The sequence below is a fragment of the Manis pentadactyla genome, chromosome 1 (assembly GCF_030020395.1).
Source record: "Manis pentadactyla isolate mManPen7 chromosome 1, mManPen7.hap1, whole genome shotgun sequence".
In the NCBI taxonomy this organism is placed as follows: domain Eukaryota; kingdom Metazoa; phylum Chordata; class Mammalia; order Pholidota; family Manidae; genus Manis; species Manis pentadactyla.
The window spans coordinates 46,096,459-46,116,221 of record NC_080019.1 but is presented as its reverse complement, the minus strand read 5'-3'; the positions used below and the strand labels follow the sequence as shown (position 1 = coordinate 46,116,221).

The 19,763-nt window shown below is 40.8% G+C and overlaps 1 protein-coding gene across 12 annotated transcripts in view; it reads right to left on the bottom strand.

The window, feature by feature from the left end:
• The window catches only part of ULK4 (unc-51 like kinase 4), a 724,727-nt gene that overhangs the window by 509,870 nt on the left and 195,094 nt on the right, over positions 1-19,763 (bottom strand). For 11 of the 12 annotated variants that reach the window (XR_008996028.1, XR_008996026.1, XM_057497578.1 and 8 more), the window contains one exon: positions 13,069-13,196. The exons of the other annotated variant lie outside the window; for it this stretch is intronic. Coding sequence is in view for 9 of the 11 variants with exons in the window: in XM_057497578.1 (XP_057353561.1) it covers positions 13,069-13,196 (128 nt within the window). In the remaining 2 variants the exon portion in view is untranslated. The remainder of the gene's footprint in view (positions 1-13,068; positions 13,197-19,763) is intronic. 12 annotated transcript variants of the gene reach the window in all.

Genomic DNA, 19,763 nt, shown 5'->3' with positions numbered 1-19,763 from the left:
TAGGTCATTCCAAAAAGCCTTCCCACTATAAACAAAAATGAAAAATGCTGAATATATATATCCACTTAATACTCACATCAAATTATGTAGATTACAAATAAGTACAGGAAAAATGCCTAAGCAACTGTCTACTGTTATACAAGAACTTGTGGTTCATATAAAATTATTTTCAAGGACATCATCATACATTGGTGCAAGAAGTGCTTTCTCTGAAATCCTTTAAATGGAAGGAAAGATGATATTCTCTGGAACACTATGTCAAATGATGCAGAAGAAACTCTAGGAACTGATGTCAAACACGTTGTGATAACACTTCAATAAGGCAGTTTAAAAAGATGCATGTGGAATGTAGAATTAAATTTATTTTATGAAATGCAAGAAGGAAAAAATTTCTAAATTAGTACATTTTACATATGCAATTGTAAACAGTTGTAATGACAGTGATAAGTTAGTTACAAGATGATATTTGTCTATTTCATCAAATTCCTAAATATATATATAAATATTTATGCACACTTACCATGGGTTCCAAAAAGCATTCTTTTTGGACCTACCATTGAAAAACTGAGTTTTCATATTATAATGAGGATTGCCTTGAATTCAACAAACTGCAGCATGTTTTCATCAGATTATTCTAGCTTTTGTATAGAAAATGAATTATGGGAGGAGGGGTGGGATGCAAGTCTAGAAGCAGGCTAGTGTTGGATTAGCGCAGGGACAGTCCTGATGGGAAGCAGGTAAACGGGCAGGGGGCAGGGGGCAGGGGGGGGAGGCATCTTCTGGAGGAAGAGTCAGTATGATCTGCTGATGAGTTGGACTGAGTTACGGGAAAAAAAAACATGGTTATCAGAGGTCTTGACTTGAACACCTGTATGGAGAATGCTCCTGAATGTTTCTGAATGTTATTGAGATGGGAGAGTCTTGGAGTGAGGATGGAGTTGGGACGCAGATTTCATTGGTATGTTACCTTGAAGATTACTCTGGGGCATGCCATCAAACATGTTAAGATAAGCCTGGAGTGGAGAAAAGCCAGATAGGTGCACGTCAGCAGAGAGATGGAATCTGAAGCCACGGGAGTAGATGCAATCGCCTAAGGACAGGAATGACAGAGAAGTGAAGAGGATCCAGAATGAAGCAGAAGAGGGAGAACTGAGGTGGGAAAAAAGCAAGGAATGTGTGTTAAGTTTCCACTACGAGCCCCACAACTACAAAAGTACATTCTGGTTCAAGTTGGAAAATTGAATTCAAGCATATTACTTCTCTTCCTGCCATATTCCCACAAGAAATTTATAGTAGACCTAAAAATAGGAAACTGTACCATTCACAGCCAGAACTTCAAAGAATTTCCTTAAGATGCTGGTGCAGATATAAGTGGACTGAGGGCAGGTGCAAGCACACACAAAGCAAACACCCGCCCAGGAAGGCGGTGAAACACCACAACACCCTACGGCTAAGAGCAGGGGAACAAGCCAGGTTTAGACTTAGGCATGTGCAGGTGGAGAAGAGCAGCAGCAAAGGACTCAAGGGAAAGGAGCAGACTGCCTGGAAGTTGTGTGCAGAGGAGACAAGATTCCAGTAGTCTATTACTAACAGAACTGCACATTTGCATTGTGGGAAGGCAATTACACGGGTTTTAAAAATGGAGAAGCCACATTCCTTTCCTTAATCCAGGCTCTTCCTCGAAGATGCCATCACCCCTGCCCCCACCATTCCTAACCCCGGGACATTCTCACCCCTCCAAGTGCTACTGAGCTCACTGTGCTCAGCAGTGGGCTATTTACATCTAATTCTACTGCAGATCTTCCAGTACACAGAGCACCGCTGGAGTAAGATGTGAACTATGGCTATCTAGCCCATTTGGGTACATCCAGGACAACGTCACAACTGGTTTCTTGTTGTGGATATGCACTAATTCCAGAGAATCAAAACACCACACTTTGCTTTGCTTGGAAGTCCCTGGCATATACCCTCTCTAACAAGACAGTAATCCATACCGATAGAAAACCAAATCATCAAAATCAATACTAATAGCAAAATATTTACAGGTGATAGAATTTATTATATCCCCATTTAAACTGTCTACTTAGCCAGTGCAGAATCTTACAAAATGACTATGATGGATCTTGAATGACTGTATTACCCAAAATATAAATAGGCTGCAACTAGTTGCAGCTGCAATTTAAGATTCAGTATCTCTACTGGAGCAAGCCCACATAGCCCTGTCACTGTAGTTGCTTTTTCCTCTTTATCCATTTGTCAAGCCCTGGCAAAGGCCTCTTTTCTCTGTACCAGTTTGGAAGAACCCCCAGCATGTGTTTGCTTTTACTCATCAGGGTTAACAGCCGATGATCATCGCCTAGCCTTTGAACTATGCCATTGATTCTCCTCTCCACCATGAAACATTCTGCAGAGATGGCGAATCATCTTTATGTTCCACCAAACATCACACTTGTACACGGCTTTGATGACATTAAGCTGATGCGACCTGAGGAACAATTAGCAGCAAGTAACTTACTTAGCTCAATAAAACATATGAGAGACCAATAAACTCCATAAAAATCCATGGACCTCCAGGTCAAAGTTACTGCATCTTATGCTCTGACCAGTGAGGTTTTATGAACTTAGGAGGCAATACATACTGCCTTTGAAGGTGTCCCTCTCGCTTTCTGAGAACTAACATGCTAGTTTGGGTAGAGTAGGGTGAATAAAAGGCTCTGCTGCAAGTCCAGCCTGTAGTGCAAGCTGCTCTGCCACATGGGCCCTACGACTCAGCCTGTCCTGTGATACTGTGTGCTGGCGGCAAACAGGTGACTATGGGGCCCTAGAGAAGAAACCTGAAGTGAATCACAACATAGATCTTTGGGCTGCTCTGGCCTGGAAGTCTGTGTCCACCCCGAAACTCACGCTAGAACCCTAATGCCCAGTGTGATGGTGTTAGAAAGTGAGCAGGTCTCCTCTGGGAGGTGGTTTGATCATGAAGGCAGAGCCCTCATGAATGGGATTAGTACCCTTATAAGTGAGATTCCACAGAGCTTCTCAGTCCCTTCCTCCATGGGAGGGCAAAAGGAAAAGTCTGAGACCCAGAGCAGGGCCCTCACCCAACTCTGCTGGCCCAACTCCGAAACTGTGGGAAATTTCAGTTGTTTATAAGCTACTTAGTCTTTGATATTTTGTCACAGCAGCCCAAATGGACTAAGATAGAGGTTTTAGAGCAAAGCACCTTCTCATTTGCAGACTACTATTCTTTTTGAGAAACAGTGCCTGAGAATGAATACATGACTACCGACATCAAATCATCACATGACCTGAGTTACTATTATTAACTGTATCATTAACCTGACACAGCAAGCCACTAGGTTGAGCACACAGCAGAAAACTTCAAGTGGATTAATCAATATAAAAGCTTGAACAGGTTCAAGATGAACTAGTATGTTTCATGAGTAGGTGGTTCAGATTCCTTCCACAAGTACACTTCTGCATTGCCTCCCCTCCCTTGACCCTGATTCTGCCCAGTTAGTTGAAGAGGAAAAGTACTGAGCCCAGTTAGTGAATGGTTCAGTACAATTTGCTGGCACCAAAATGAAGTAGACTACTGGCTTGTTGTCAACAGCGCAGACAGGGCAACTAGGACCTGGGCATCCTCTGCAGAGCGCCTAGGGACTTTCGAATCCATTAGCTACAGTTAATGAAGACCCAGCAGCCATGAGAAGGCAGGGTTACATCCCCAGAAAGTGCAAACATATGATTCAAATTCATTTATAACAGGGAACTACTGAATCATAGGGATTCCTGATAAGCATTTCTAAATGCCCTCAAGAAGTCTCACCAACTGGTCAAAAGTTGTCTATCTATACTTTGGATGTAAGATACTGCTAGTTTTTTCTTCTTAATTTGAGGTGATTGTGTATAGAAATAGTATTTGGTTATCATTTTAATTTGCATTTCTTTGATTACTAATGAGGCTGAATACCCATTCATATCGTTATGAATCTCTTTACAATAGAGTAACTCTGTTATATATGATGAAAAATGTGATTTTGTTAGCATGAACTTCTATTTATGATTTTGGGGGAATATGAAAGATATACAAAATATATATATATATATATATATATCCAAATTATCAGGATTTCCTTTTACAGTTTCTTTCATTGCTTTTCTACTTAAAAAAGCTTTCCTTGTCAATAGTTAAGCATATTTTCTCCCAGCTGTTTATAGTTTCTTTTTGGTATATAATTCTTTAATCCATCTGGAATTGACTTTCGTATGGTGTAAGATGAGAACATTTTTTCCCACACAGTTAATCAATTATACAGAGTAAATGTTTATTTTTTTTTAATCTTTAAGATCAAAGCAGATTTTGTTTTTTTATTTCACTGAATTACCACAGTGCTATGTGGAAAGAAAAAACAAACCTCTAGGAAAACCTGACCACTGGGAATCACTGCAATTTCAGGTGCACAGCAAAGCTATACACTGAACTTATCAGACTACTCAGCCTCCAAAAGGGTTATCATTCGTAGAGACACCTAAGACCCTACTGTATAGCCTGTCATATTCAATATGTGTATGAAGCCATTTGGAGAAGTAGGTGGACATTTGGGGGCTATCATATCATTTTTATCTGATCCTGACAGCTCATTTTCACTGCCTGTCATGCTAGATAGATTTGAGAGCTGACATCATAGAAAACGTGCTGAAATGTAATCCATAAAAGGCCAATGGCGGTGATGGTAAAGCAAGAAGAAATATCTATATAATGTAGCAAAGGTTATTGTGGGGCTCTTGATGTGAGGTTTCAGTTCTCAGGCAGATGGGCAACATCATCGTTAGCTCAGAATTCCAGCTGCTAGTGGAGTTCCAAAGGAAAGGTAAAGGAAAACAATCTTTCATATAAATTCATAACAGAGAAGTTTCACATCTCTCAAGCCTGAAGTCTGCCTCTCTTTTGCCTACCTTTATATTCAATCTTGCATTTTATATACACACCAGTATAACACCTGGGCTTCAAAGCATGAAGGAACAAATAACCAATCATTTTCCATATTTAGGACTGGCTGCCCATGTTTCTGAGAGTAATTTATATGACTAAATTTACTCTACAAAGCCTGAGCAAATTTCAGCTTTGACAGCCTTAAGGATTCTCTTGACACTCAAAATCAGCTAGTACCTATTGCTCACATTTGTTTTAAGTTTTTCTTTACTTGCTTCATTAGATTTATTAATCACAGAAGTGAAATATGCTTATTATAATAAGGCTAAAAATAAAAATGAATAAAGTTAACAAATAATCTCCCTATTCTACCTTCCTCAGATAATCAATTTGGTATTACCCTTTCATGTCTGTTTTTTTAAATTAATTTTTATACAAATGAACACAAATAGAAGGATTTTTTCCATTTTTATTTGTTTTATAAAAATAACTTCATAATTAATATACAACTCGGATCTTTCATTTTTTCACTTACGTATATATAATGAATAACTCCAAGTTAATCAAATGAATTACTGAACTCACATTATAGCTATACCATCATTTATTTAAGCATTTCAGTACCAGTGGATATTAACTATACTTCCAGGTAATGACCATTAGAAACAATGCTACACTGACAACTCCAGAAACAATCCTGAATAATTCACACTTCTATTTCTAATAGCTAAACACCAAATGGAGGCCTATTAGAACCAAAGTTAAAAATACTGTTAATAGTCACAGATGTTTCTAAATTATGTTCCAAAAAGTTGCAACAATTTGTATTTCCATGAGCAACATCTGAAGTGACTTTGGATTTCCAGTTATGCCAAGATGGAATAGCCCCATTCCTCCCAGATCCTTATAACTAAAAATCCCTGGACATAATATAAAAAGCACAGGAACACTCTGAATGGTAGACTCCCTAGAGAATGGAGGACTCAAGGAACGTGGTGCTCGGTCTCCTCGGTTTCCTTATCACCTCTCACATATTCAGGAAAGGATGTTACAGAAGCCTCCAACCCAGAACTGCCCACAAAAAGAAAAAGCCTATTACCCCTAGCCAATAAGCCAGCAAAAAGACAGCCTAACAGAAAACTTTAAGAAGACCTGCCTTGCTCCAGCAAAAGACCAACAGAAAACTACATACAACCCTCTCTCTCTCCCTCTTCTGTTGTTTCAGTGGAGTCAATCAGAGGTTGATCTTCCACCTGAACCCCCACCCCAGGGAAGCAGATGGCCCACTCTCATTCCCCAGCTGGGAGGTATGCACAAGGCCAAGCAGGGAGCTAATCTTCCATCCTCTACCTGGTGGAAGCAGGCAGCAATGACCTGATTCCCTCACAGAGGTAGGATCCATGAGACTGATCAGGCCACTGATCCTCCACTCCCTACCCAGACACAGCAAACCACTCGGCAGGGATAGTGCCAGTGTGTCTGAGCAGCAAGCTGATCTTCCATTCCCCAAGCAGCAGAAGCAAGCAGCAATCTGATTCCCCCAACAGGTTAGTGTCAATAGGGTCCCGTTGATGAGCTGGACATCCACCTCTTACCTAGCAACAAGACTTAATGACACAGAGTCTTCTAACAGGCAAAATGTCCAGGCTATAATAAGAAATTACTAATTTTAGTGAGAACCAAAAAAATCATAACATGAATCTAAAATACAATCAACAGATGTCAATACCAGTTTATGAATCAGATACTAAAATGATCTAATAAATGTTTCAAAGCAGCCATCACAAAAATTCTCAGATTCTCTTTCAACCAATGAAAGAGCTGAAAATTTTAGAGAGAAAAAAAAAGGTTATTTCAGAGGAAAAAAAGGTTTCAGAGAAAACAATGTAAAATATACAGCTGAAAAATACAGTAACAAGAAAAAAAACTCTCTAGATGGACTCAGCAATAGAGTACAGGTGACAGAGAACATAATTAGTCATAAGAACAGATTAATTGAAGTTATGAAATCTGAAAAGCAGATAAAAAACAGACTAAGAGTAAGGCTCAGGGACCAGTGGAAATATAATAAAATACCTTATATTTGTATCATCAGTGTCCCAAGATGGGGAGGAAAGCGAAAATGGGACTAAAAAAGTATTTGAAGAAATAATGCTGTAAAATACCCAAATTTAGCAGAAGACATAAATCTACAGATTCAAGAAGCTGAATAAACTCAAAATAGGAGGAACCCAAAGAAATCCAAGCATACATTATAACTGTTTCTAAATCCTAAAGACAAAGAAAATATCTTTAAAATAGCCAGACAGAAATGACCCATCACTGATAAAGAAACACCAATTGATTTCTCATATGAAAGTACAGAGCCAGAAGAAGTGGACTATTTTTCAGAACTTTAAAAAAAACTGCCAACCACAAGTTTCAACTTGTGAAGAAGCAAGCAGTGAAAGATGTTCAAGAATAATGGAGAAATAAAGATTTCTCAGAAAAAAGAAAAGTAACAGTCCCTTTATAGCAAACCTAACCTTAAAGAATGGCAAAAGAAAACTCTCTAAACATAAAGGAAAGGATAACATAAGGCTAAGAATACCAAAAGTAAAGAACATCAGAATGGGTAATATATATAATAATGTCTAACCTACTTTTCATGAGTTTCTTAAATCATACTTGATGATTAAAGCAAAAATTATAACCTCACCTGAGGAACTGTTCACTGTATGTAGAAAAGATACTTAAAACAATTATATTTTTTAAGAAGGAGGAATAGATGGAAATCAGGTCTTTATCTTCACCAAGCATTGAGACCAGTAGGCTGTTATAAGTGATAGATAGATAGATAGATAGATAGATAGATAGATAGATAGATAGATAGATAGATAGATAGATAGATAGATAGATAGATAGATGATTGATAGATAGATTTATAAAATAATACTTTGAGCAACCATTAAGGAAATTATGGAAGATGATATTTTGATACACCTAAAAGTACTATCAGCAAAACAAAGATTCCTAAATATGTTCTGATAACCCATAAGAAAGTAAGAAAAACCTAGAAACAAAAATTTCAGACTTAAACCCTAACATATCAATATACCTTAAATGTAAAGTCCCAAATACACCAATTAAAAGACAGAGATTGGCAGAGTAGATCCAAAGTTATGATTTAGTTATATGCTATCTACAAGAAACTTAACTTCATATACAATGAAATAGGTTTAAAGTAAAAGGAAGAAAACAGGCATAAAATGAAAACATTAATTTAAAATGGCTATATACTAGATGAAGTAGGCTTCAGAGAAAAGATGATTAGAGACAAAGAGTAAGTTACATAATGACAAAGCAGCCACCCACCAGAAATACAATAACCCTAAATATGTATGTACCAAACAATGGAGTCTCCAAATACATGAAGTTAAGATTGTTAGGGCTAAAAAGAGAAATAGACAAGTCCACAATTATACTGGCAGACTTCAGTATCCTACTGTCAGCAACTGATAGAAATACTAGAAATAAAAACTGTAAGAATACAAAGTACCTAAACAACACAATGAGAAAAAAGGATTTGACACATAAAGAACACTTCACCCAACTAGCTGAGTACACATCCTTTTCAAGCACCCATGGTACTTTCACAAGGATAAACCACATATGCTAAACATAAAACAAACCTCAATAAATTTTTAATAACTGGAATCATACAGAATATGTTCTCTGACCATAATAAAACTAGAAATCAGTAACAAGATGACAATGGAAAATTGAATTCTGCCAAATGGCGGAAAAAGTGAATTCCTCCAATAACCAGCGAGGGTGGAAGAGGATCCCAAGCCTCCCATGAGGACTGCGGCCCTAGTCACCACCTTCACATCTGTGAAGCCTGTGAGATGTGGGCAGAGGGGCCAGCTACACAGAGCCCCGAGTCCTGACCCACGGGAACTGTCCAATTAAAAGATTCACATTGTCTTAAACCGCTGAGTTTGTGGTAGGAATAGAGAATAAAGGATGACCACCTTTCTCCAGCCAGTCTCCTGCTGATGTTGACTTGGCTTGTCTGTAGTCTTTTGCTGTAATAAATAACTTGTGCCTATGTCATTCCACTTCTTGGCTAATAACAGATCTTGGGACACTGTATCCCAGAAGTGAGATAGCCAGAAGAAAGGGTAAAAATATGTCATTTTTCTAGATATTGCCAAATTTCTTTTCATAGTAGTTATAATACGTTGCATTCCCACCAGAAACGCCTGAGAGTGTCAATGCCCCACAGCTTTCAGACACTGTCACTGTGTTGACTGAGAAATGGTATCTCAGATAATGAGGAAGAATGAGGTATGTTCCTCTTAAACTGAGGAAGATTTAGCATTTACCCATAGGTTTAACATTATCCTCGTTCCTTTTCCCATGAACTTTTTCTGCCAAGCCCCTTTCATTTGTTGGTGAGTTTTGGCTTTTGTGTTCCATGTTAGAGGCTTCCCTCAGATATCTGGTGGTTCTTGGCTGCCCATTTATATTTTAAAGTGATGTACTGAAGTGCAGCAGGGAGTGGTCCGTGTGTGAGGGGAGGAATTATGTGCGACAGCATCCCCCACAGGAACACCAGGCAAGGTGTCACTAGCTGCAGAAGGGGACACACAAATGTCAGCCCTTGTAGAGCTTTTACTGGGAATCAGTGAGCTTCCTTGAGATGAAATTCCAAACTCTGGCCAATAGTATGGCAGGCCAGGCCTGCAGTAGCTAGATGTGAAGGAGAGGCAAGGATCAGATGCTACCTCCTGCAGAGTCAGCCCACTTTCATACATACACACCTCTCACCTCTCACAAGGCACCTCCTCTCCCTATATCTGAAACCCCACATCCGCAGCCTTTCCAGTTCACACCGCCCACAATACACTTCAAACCTCCTGCTGCAGTGGAAGTGGGTCCTGGATGTTCAGGGGAAGAGGGGAGGAGGGCTGGGAACAGAACCTCTAGACAGCTTTCCCATCAGCCCTCCTATCCTGCATCTCACCTCCCTCTCAGTACTGCCTTCAAACACACCGGTCCCTCCACCTCTCAGCCTCGCCTGAGTTCTGTCACATACAGTACCATCACCTGATGGCTTCTCCCTGTGCAGACAGACAAGAACCCCGGCAATCACCAATCTTCTAAATTTGCAAACACACATCTATCAGCTTTCAACCTTCTAAAATACAAAGACGTGGTGAGGTGACAATGCTCATCAGCTTTGGCCATCTCTTCCTTTCCCCTTGTGGTTTTGTGACTTTTTGAGTCCCTTCCTCACCATTTCCTACAGTACCAGAAGAGTGCATGTTCAAGCGTAAGACAATGGCTATTGTTTCTTTAATGAGAAATTCTCCTCCACCTATTCCTTCCTTCCTAGAATTCCTGGCATGTGACATCTCCTGAACCTACACTTCATTTTTCCTATTGTTTTCCATGAATTTTCCATGTCTTTGTAATCGGCCTCCATGTGGGTCAGTGTGTTCCCTCACACCACCTTTCCAAGCACCAATGCCGTCCCCAGCAGGGGCCATTCTCTTTCAGGTCTGCAGCTGAATCTTAAAACACTGCTTCTCCGTGGAGTTTTTGCTGCTTGCTTGCTGATGTCTGTCTGCTCCATTCGCTCTGCTGCAGTGAGAGCTGCCCGTGTCCACTCTCCTGCCAGCACTGCGTGCCCCAGGACTGTGAACTCCTTCACTTCCTCATGACTTCTTCACCCACTCTGCACCTGATCAGGACAGGTTGTGGCAAAGAAGCAGGTGGTGGGAGAGAATGGTTTTCTTCAAATGCAGGAAAATAAAGTCATCTCCCTGCAGCCTCACAGACTGGTGCAGACTGAACCCTGTACCATCCTGCTCTACACCTCTTGGCAACAGGAGTGCGGCCCCAGTAACCGCTCACAGAAAACATCCGCATTTGGGACCCTATGGCAGCACAAAGGTCTGCTGTTCTCTGAGGCTTGAAGGACAGGGTCTAATCTCTGCCACACAGCACAAGGAGAAGGGAGCCTGCCCTTACCTCTCAGGCAAGGCTGAGTCTCATCTTCCAGGCCCTTCTCTACAGTCATCCTGCTCACAGTGCTGTTCCAGAGGGCAGAGTGGACAGTGGGGTCAGGGAGCACATTCAGACCACTGCCTTCCCACAGCTGCTGAAGTTTCTAAATATTCATTCAGATGCACAGAAATCACAGCAGTTTCCTGGGAGGAACAAGTGTATCATGCCAGGTCTCTAATGATTTAGTGGTTTAGTTCTTCCCAGTTAAAGAGTTTCCAGACTTGAAGTGATGAGGGGTCTTTTAGGTGGGATGATCAGAGGAGCTCTCAGAAGAAGCAAGCCTTGAACTGAAACGAACCTGAATGACCTGAGGAAGCCAGCCACGAAAACATCTGGGAGAAACACAGGCACAAGGAACAGCACCTGCGGAGCACACCAAGGTGAGCACAACAGGGTCAGTGTGCATAAGCAACACAAAGACCTGGTGGCCAGAATGGAGTGAGCACAAAGAAAAGAAACAGAAGACCAGGGCTAAGGTGGGCAGGGGCTGGATGGAGTAAGGCAGAGCAGGGGGATTATTTCAGCATGACAGGACATTATTAGAAGAGTCTGACAAGGGAATAAACAAAAGCTGAAAACATTTATGCTATTAGGAAATACTCTAGGTGCAACATGGAGACCAGACTGTGAGTACAAGAAATGATGTCAGAGCATCTGTTGAGAAATGATATTATTTGTCCTGATGAAAAAGGACAGTAGACATAAGCAGATATTAGAGGCAGCAAAGCCAGTGATGAGGCCTTTAAAAATAGACAAGAGCAACTTCTGCTTCCAGGCCTAATGGACTAGCAGGGACAGGATTCACCTTCCCATCTAAAAAAACTAAAAAACAGACAAAATATGAAACACCACTTTTCAGACACTGGACATAAAACAATGAAGAACAGTGATACCTGAGACATGGGAAACAAAGAGGCTTCACACAGCCTTCACTTAGAAAGCATTAAATGATTAATCTGCAAAGTAATAACATGCTCAAAAGCAAACATCAAAGAATTAATGGAACCCTACAAATGCCTTCCAAGCAATAACAGTTAAAATCATGTGCTCACAATGTGGCAGTACCACCTGTGGGAAAAGACATTTTCAAAGATAAGACATATAAAATTGCATTCGAGATCAGCACTAACATGAATATCTGCAATTAATTTGAAGATGAGGACATGGCCATTGAGTCCTAACTAAGCAAAATGTTCTATCTCCCCGAAAATAGAATTCTATCTTTCTAAGTAGAATTGCATTACAAAAAAAAAACCTTCTATTATTATTATTACTATATTTTTCATATCAATAAAAATTTGTGGAAATGTGTTTTCTCTCATTATATAAGTAAATATATAATATCCACAAATCTGCCTCTTGACCCATAAATCCTAAAAACTTTCCTCTCTGTTTACAGGAAAAGGATTTCTAATCCCTAATCCACATCAGTCTCAATCTCAGTAATTCTAGACTTTCCACAATAGTCTACGATAAGTGAAAAGCTGGATCAAGAAATAGATATTAAATTGTACTTTCAAGGTTCCTCTAGGCTTTAACAGAAAATGGGCCAGACAAGTCAGAAAATGTTAATCACGAAACATCAGAGCATGAACAGACCAGAGGCACATCAGGATACGCTCTCTTTTCAGAGAAAGGAGGTAAAATCCAGAGATTCAGGTCTTCCCAGCCTAGGACCAGTTCCATAAACACTTGATTCCCACCCTGCCTCTTCCTCTACTTCACAAGGCTGCCCTGCCAAGTTTCAGAGAGCCTTAAAACAGTGAAGACAGTGGCCAGACCACAAATCAAGACAGCCTCCCACAGATGCACACCTGACCCACCTCTAACCACCTGCCTCAGATGAGCTCAGTTGCAGAGCACTCTGGGTATTTCCCACCACTCTGACTCAGTTCTAAAGGTCTTCTCTGGGTCCTCAGGGTTCCCAAGCTGAGGATGTCAGTGAAAAAACGAAGCCCTTGGAAAAATCTAGGGAAAAAAAGTTTCAATACCAGGCTCATAAACACCATGAAATACTAAGAAAACTAATTAAAAAGGCGCCAAATTTAACTTACTGATGAAGCCATCAGAGAAAATCATACCTTGCTTGGCAGCTGAGCAGCAGCATCTCATGGTTATGAATCAAAATATACAAAAGAACCAGGAACGCTTTTGCTCTAATGGAGGTTGAAGGGCTGTCAAGTAAACGGATAACGGTAGAGACAAACTCCTGTGGAAGACATTAAAATATTTTTTGAGACTAAAATAACAGAACAGTCAACTCTCAGGGACAATAGATTATAAAAATATATGAAATATTAAATTAAGAAAATAAAAAGTAATACATAAAAAATATACAAACATCACATGAAATATAATAATATCAGCCACCACTTTTCAATTCTTAATTTGTGCCAGACTACAAGTTAAATTTTTAATATGTATAACCTTATTTAAACCTGAAAATTATTCATAAAAACTGGGCAATATTACCCCTCTTTTAAAAAGGAAAATGAATCTTGAAGTCAAACAATTTGCTCAAATTCATAACGTTGGATTCCAATTCAGTCCAGGCAGACAACAAAGCCTGTCTCTTAACCACTCAACCAGAAGCATGACAATAAACAACTACACCTAAAGTCATAACTGCATGTAGACATGAACCTCTGAGCAAACCTGCATATACAGAGATCACATCTCTAACCTACACATCTGAGTTCCTACAGACTATTTTAAACACAATACCCAATATCTGACATGAAAGAAAAACCTATAATATTGTAACATTCTTTAATTAAAGGTATAATACAACACAGAGGAGTGACTATTAACAAGTGTATTCCCTAATAACAGGCTGTACAGAGGCGGAGCCAAGATGGCGGCGTGAGTAGGACAGTGGGAATCTCCTCCCAAAAACATATGTATTTTTGAAAATACAACAAATACAACTGCCCCTAAAAGAGAGACCAGAAGACACAGGAAAGCAGCCAGACTACACCCACACCTGCGAGAACCCAGAGCCTGGTGAAAGGGGTAAGATACAAGCCCCGGCCCGGCAGGACCCGAGCGCCCCTCACCCTAGCTCCCAGCGGGAGGAGGAGTCAGAGCAGGGAGGGAGAGGGAGCCCAGGACTGCTAAACACCCAGCCCCAGCCATACGCACCAGAGCGCAGACACAGTGCGTGCATGGGGTGCTAGAAACTAGGGAAGCAGGACAGTAAGACCTGTGAGCGGGTCATACAGCCGGCGCATCTGGGACAAAGAAAAGCGAGTGCTTTTTGAAAGTCTTAAAGGGACAGGGACGCCACCGCTAGACAGAAGCATACCGGGTCACAGTCCAGCAGCTCGAAATTCCAGGGAACTCTGGGTGCACTAACGCCCTGGGCAAGAGCTCTGAGACCCCTCACAGAGGTAAACAGCCAAACAACTCCCCGACCATTACCCCTCCGGGGCCCCGCCATAGCAGAGCAGCAGCCTGAGGCCAGCCACGCCCACAGCAAGGGAGATTCCTCCATACTGGCCGGGCAAGATAGAGACCCAGTCTACACGCAATTGCCCAACACAAGCCACTGGGGGTCGCGGTTGTCCCAATAAATAAAGGCCAAGAGCAAGTGGAAAAAGCATTGGCTCTACCAGCTGACAGACGAGTCAATAGCATACCACTGCACCTAACAACATTAAAAGGCAAAAAATTTGATCCAGACAAGACTAACCCAGACAGCTTCAACATCTTCTACATCTTCCCCTGAGAAGGAACCTGAGGAGATAGATTTAACCAATATTCCTGAAAAAGAATTCAAAACAAAAGTCATAACCATGCTAATGGACTTGCAGAGAAATATAGAAGAACTAAGGAGGGAGAATACAGAAATAAAACAATCTCTGGAAGGACTTCAAAGCAGAATGGATGAGAAGCAAGAGACCATTAATGGACTAGAAAACAGAGAACAGGAACGCGGAGAAGCTGATGCAGAGAGAGATAAAAGGATCTCCACGGGGTGGAGCCAACATGGCGGCATGAGTAGGACAGTGGGAATCTCCTCCCAAAAACATATATACTTTTGAAAATACAACAAACACAACTAGCCCTAAAAGAGAGACCATAAGACGCAGGACAGTGGCCAGACTGCAGCTACACCAGCGAGAACTCAGCGACTGGTGAAAGGGGTAAGATACAAGCCCCAGGCCCAGCGGGACCCGAGCGCTCCTCCCCCCAGCTCCCGGCGGGAGAACAATAGGCAGAGCGGGAGGGAGACGGAGCCCAGGACTGCTGAACACCCAGCCCCAGCCACCCCCACCAGAGCACAGATACAGTGCGTGGGCGGAGGGCCCTGGATACTGCGGGAACAGGGAGTAAGACCTCTGAGCGGGTGCCGAAGCTGATGCCCCTGTGACAAAGAAAAGCGGGGGCTTTTTGAAAGTCTTAAAGGGACAGGGACTTAACAGCTTGACGGAAACAACCCAGGTCACAGTACAGCAGCTGGAAATTACAGGGAAAACCGGGCGCACTAACCCCCTGGGGACAGCTCTGAGACCCCTCACGGAGGTAAACAGTCAAGCAGCCCCCCCATCCATTACCCCTCCGGGCGCTGCGAAAGCAGAGAAGCAGACTGAGACAAACTCCGCCCACAGAAAGGGAAATTTCTCCCTTCCAGCCAGGCAAGACACAAAGACCCACTCTACACGCAATTACCCAACACAAGCCACTAGGGGGCGCAGTTGTCCCAGTAAAGAAAGGCCAGTAGCAAGTGAAAATTTTGGCCCTTCCAGCTGACAGTCAATAGCACCTGTCAACATGAAAAGGCAAAAAAATATGATCAAGACAAGACTAACCCAGACAGCTTTGGCATCTGCTACATCTTCCCCTGAGAAGGAATCTGGGGAGATAGATTTAGCCAGTCTTCCTGAAAAAGAATTCAAAACAAAAGTCATAACCATGCTGATGGACTTGCAGACAAATATGCAAGAACTAAGGAAGGAGAATTCAGAAATAAAACAAGCTCTGGAAGGACTTCAAAACAGAATGGACGAGATGCAAGAGACCATTAATGGACTAGAAAACAGAGAACAGGAATGCAGAGAAGCTGATGCAGAGAGAGATAAAAGGATCTCCAGGAACGAAATAATTTTAAGAGAGCTGAGTGACCAAACAAAAAGGAACAATATACGAATTATAGGTATTCCAGAAGAAGTAGAGAGAGAAAAGGGGATAGAAAATGTCTTTGAAGAAATAATTGCTGAAAACTTCCCCAAACTAGGGGAAGAAATGGCCTCTCAGACCACAGAGGTACACAGAACTCACATGACAAGGGATCCAAGGAGGGCAACACCAAGACACATAATAATTAAAATGGCAAAGATCAAAGACAAGGACAAAGTATTAAAGGCAGCCAGAGAGAAAAAAAAGGTTACCTACAAAGGAAAACCCATCAGGCTGTCATCAGACTTCTCAACAGAAACCCTACAGGCCAGAAGAGAATGGCATGATATACTTAATGCAATGGAACAGAAGGGCCTCGAACCAAGATTACTGTATCCAGTACGAATATCATTTAAATATGAAGGAGGGATTAAACAATTCCCAGACAAGCAAAAGTTGAGGGAATTTGCCTCCCACAAACCACCTCTACAGGGCATCCTACAGGGACTGCTCTAGATGGGAGCACTCCTAAAAAGAGTACAGAACAAAACACTCAACATATGAAGAAGGGAGGAGGAAGAATAAGAAGGGAGAGAAATAAAGAATCATCAGACTGTGTTTATAATAGCTCAACAAGCAAGGTAAGTTAGACAGTAAGATAGTAAAGAAGCTAACCCTAAACCTTTGGTAACCACAAACTTAAAGCCTGCAATGGCAATAAATTCATACCTTTCAATAATCACCCTAAATGTAAATGGACGGAATGCACCAATCAAAAGACACAGAGTAATAGAATGGATAAAAAAGCAAGATCCATCCATATGCTGCTTACAAGAGACTCACCTCAAACCCAAAGACACACACAGATTTAAAGTCAAGGGATGGAAAAAGATATCTCAAGCAAACAACAGAGACAAGAAAGCAGGGGTTGCAATTCTGGTATCAGACAAAAGAGACTTCAAAATAAAGAAAGTAACAAAAGACTAAGAAGGACATTACATAATGATAAAGGGCTCAGTCCATCAAGAGGATATAACCATTATAAATATATATGTACCCAATACAGGAGCACCAACATACCTGAAACAAATATTAACAGAACTAAAGGAGGAAATACAATGCAATGCAATCATTCTAGGAGACTTCAACACACCACTCACTCCAAAGGACAGATCCAACAGACAGAAAATAACTAAGGACACAGAGGCACTTAACAACACACTAGAACAGATGGACCTAATAGACATCTACAGAACTCTACAACCAAAAGCAACAGGATACACATTCTTCTCAAGTGCACATGGAACATTCTCCACAATAGACCACATACTAGGCCACAAAAAGAGCCTCAGTAAATTCCAAAAGATTGAAACCCTACCAACCAACTTTTCAGACCACAAAGGCATTAAACTAGAAATAAACTGTTCAAAGAAAGCAAAAAGGCTCACAAACACATGGAGGCTTAACAACACGCTACTAAATAATCAATGGATCAATGACCAAATCAAAATGGAGATCCAGCAATATATGGAAACAAATGACAACAACAACACTAAGCCCCAACTTCTGTGGGACACAGCAAAAGCAGTCTTAAGAGGAAAGTATATAGCAATCCAAGCATATTTAAAAAAGGAAGAACAAGCCCAAATTAACGGTCTAATGTCACAATTATCGAAATTGGAAAAAGAAGAACAAATGAGGCCTAAGGTCAGAAGAAGGAGGGACATAATAAAGATCAGAGAAGAAATAAATAAAATTGAGAAGAATAAAACAATAGCAAAAATCAATGAAACCAAAAGCTGGTTCTTTGAGAAAATAAACAAAATAAATAAGCCTCTAGCCAGACTTATTAAGAGGAAAAGAGAGTCAACACAAATCAACAGTATCAGAAACGAGAAAGGAAAAATCACGACGGAGCCAGCAGAAATATAAAGAATTATTAGAGACTACTATGAAAACCTATATGCTAACAAGCTGGGAAACCTAGGAGAAATGGACAACTTCCTAGAAATATACAACCTTCCAAGACTGACCCAAAAAGAAACAGAAAATCTAAACAGACCAATTACCAGCAACGAAATTGAAGCAGTAATCAAAAAACTACCAAAGAACAAAACCCCCAGGCCAGATGGATTTACCTCAGAATTTTATCAGACATACAGGGAAGACATAATACCCATTCTCCTTAAAGTTTTCCAAGAAATAGAAGAGGAGGGGATACTCCCAAACTCATTCTATGAAGCTAACATCACCCTAATACCAAAACCAGGCAAAGACACCACCAAAAAAGAAAACTACAGACCAATATCCCTGATGAACGTAGACGCAAAAATACTCAACAAAATTTTAACAAACCGAATTCAAAAATACATCAAAACGATTGTACACCATGACCAAGTGGGATTCATCCCAGGGATGCAAGGATGGCACAACATTCGAAAGTCCATCAACATCATCCACCACATTAACAAAAAGAAAGACAGAAACCACATGATCATCTCCATAGATGCTGAAAAAGCACTGGACAAAGCTCAACATCCATTCATGATAAAAACTCTCAGCAAAATGGGAATAGAGGGCAAGTATCTCAACATAATAAAGGCCATCTATGAAAAACCCAAAGCCAACATTATATTGAACAGCGAGAAGCTGAAAGCATTTCCTCTGAGATCGGGAACTAGACAGGGATGCTCACTCTCCCCACTGTTATTTAACATAGTACTGGAGGTCCTAGCCACGGCAATCAGAAAAACAAAAAAATACAAAGAATCCAGATTGGCAAAGAAGAAGTTAAACTGTCACTATTTGCACATGAAATGATACTGTACATAAAAAACCCTAAAGACTCCACCCCAAAACTACTAGAACTGATATCGGAATACAGCAAAGTTGCAGGATACAAAGTCAACACACAGAAATCTGTGGCTTTCCTATACACCAACAATGAACCAACAGAAAGAGAAATCAGGAAAACAACTCCATTCACAATTGCATCAAAAAAAATAAAATACCTAGGAAAAAACCTAACCAAAGAACTGAAAGACTTATATTCTGAAAACTACAAGTCACTCTTAAAAGAAATTAAAGGGAACACTAACAGATGGAAACGCATCCCATGCTCATGGCTAGGAAGAATTAATATCGTCAAAATGGCCATCCTGCCCAAAGCAATACACAGATTTGATGCAATCCCTATGAAACTACCAGGAACATTCTTCAATGAACTGGAACAAATAATTCAAAAATTCATATGGAACTACCAAAGACCCCGAATAGCCAAAGGAATCCTGACAAAGAAGAATAAAGTAGGGGGGATCTCACTCCCCAACTTCAAGCTCTATTATAAAGCCATAGTAATCAAGACAATTTGGTACTGGCACAAGAACACAGCCACAGACCAATGGAACAGACTAGACAATCCAGACATTAACCTAGACATATATGGTCAATTAATATTTGATAAAGGAGCCATGGACATACAATGGCGAAATGACAGTCTCTTCAGCAGATGGTGCTGGCAAAACTGGACAGCTACATGTAGGAGAATGAAACTGGACCATTGTCTAACCCCATATACAAAAGTAAACTCAAAATGGATCAAAGACCTGAATGTAAGTCACGAAACCATTAAACTCTTGGAAGAAAACATAGGCAAAAA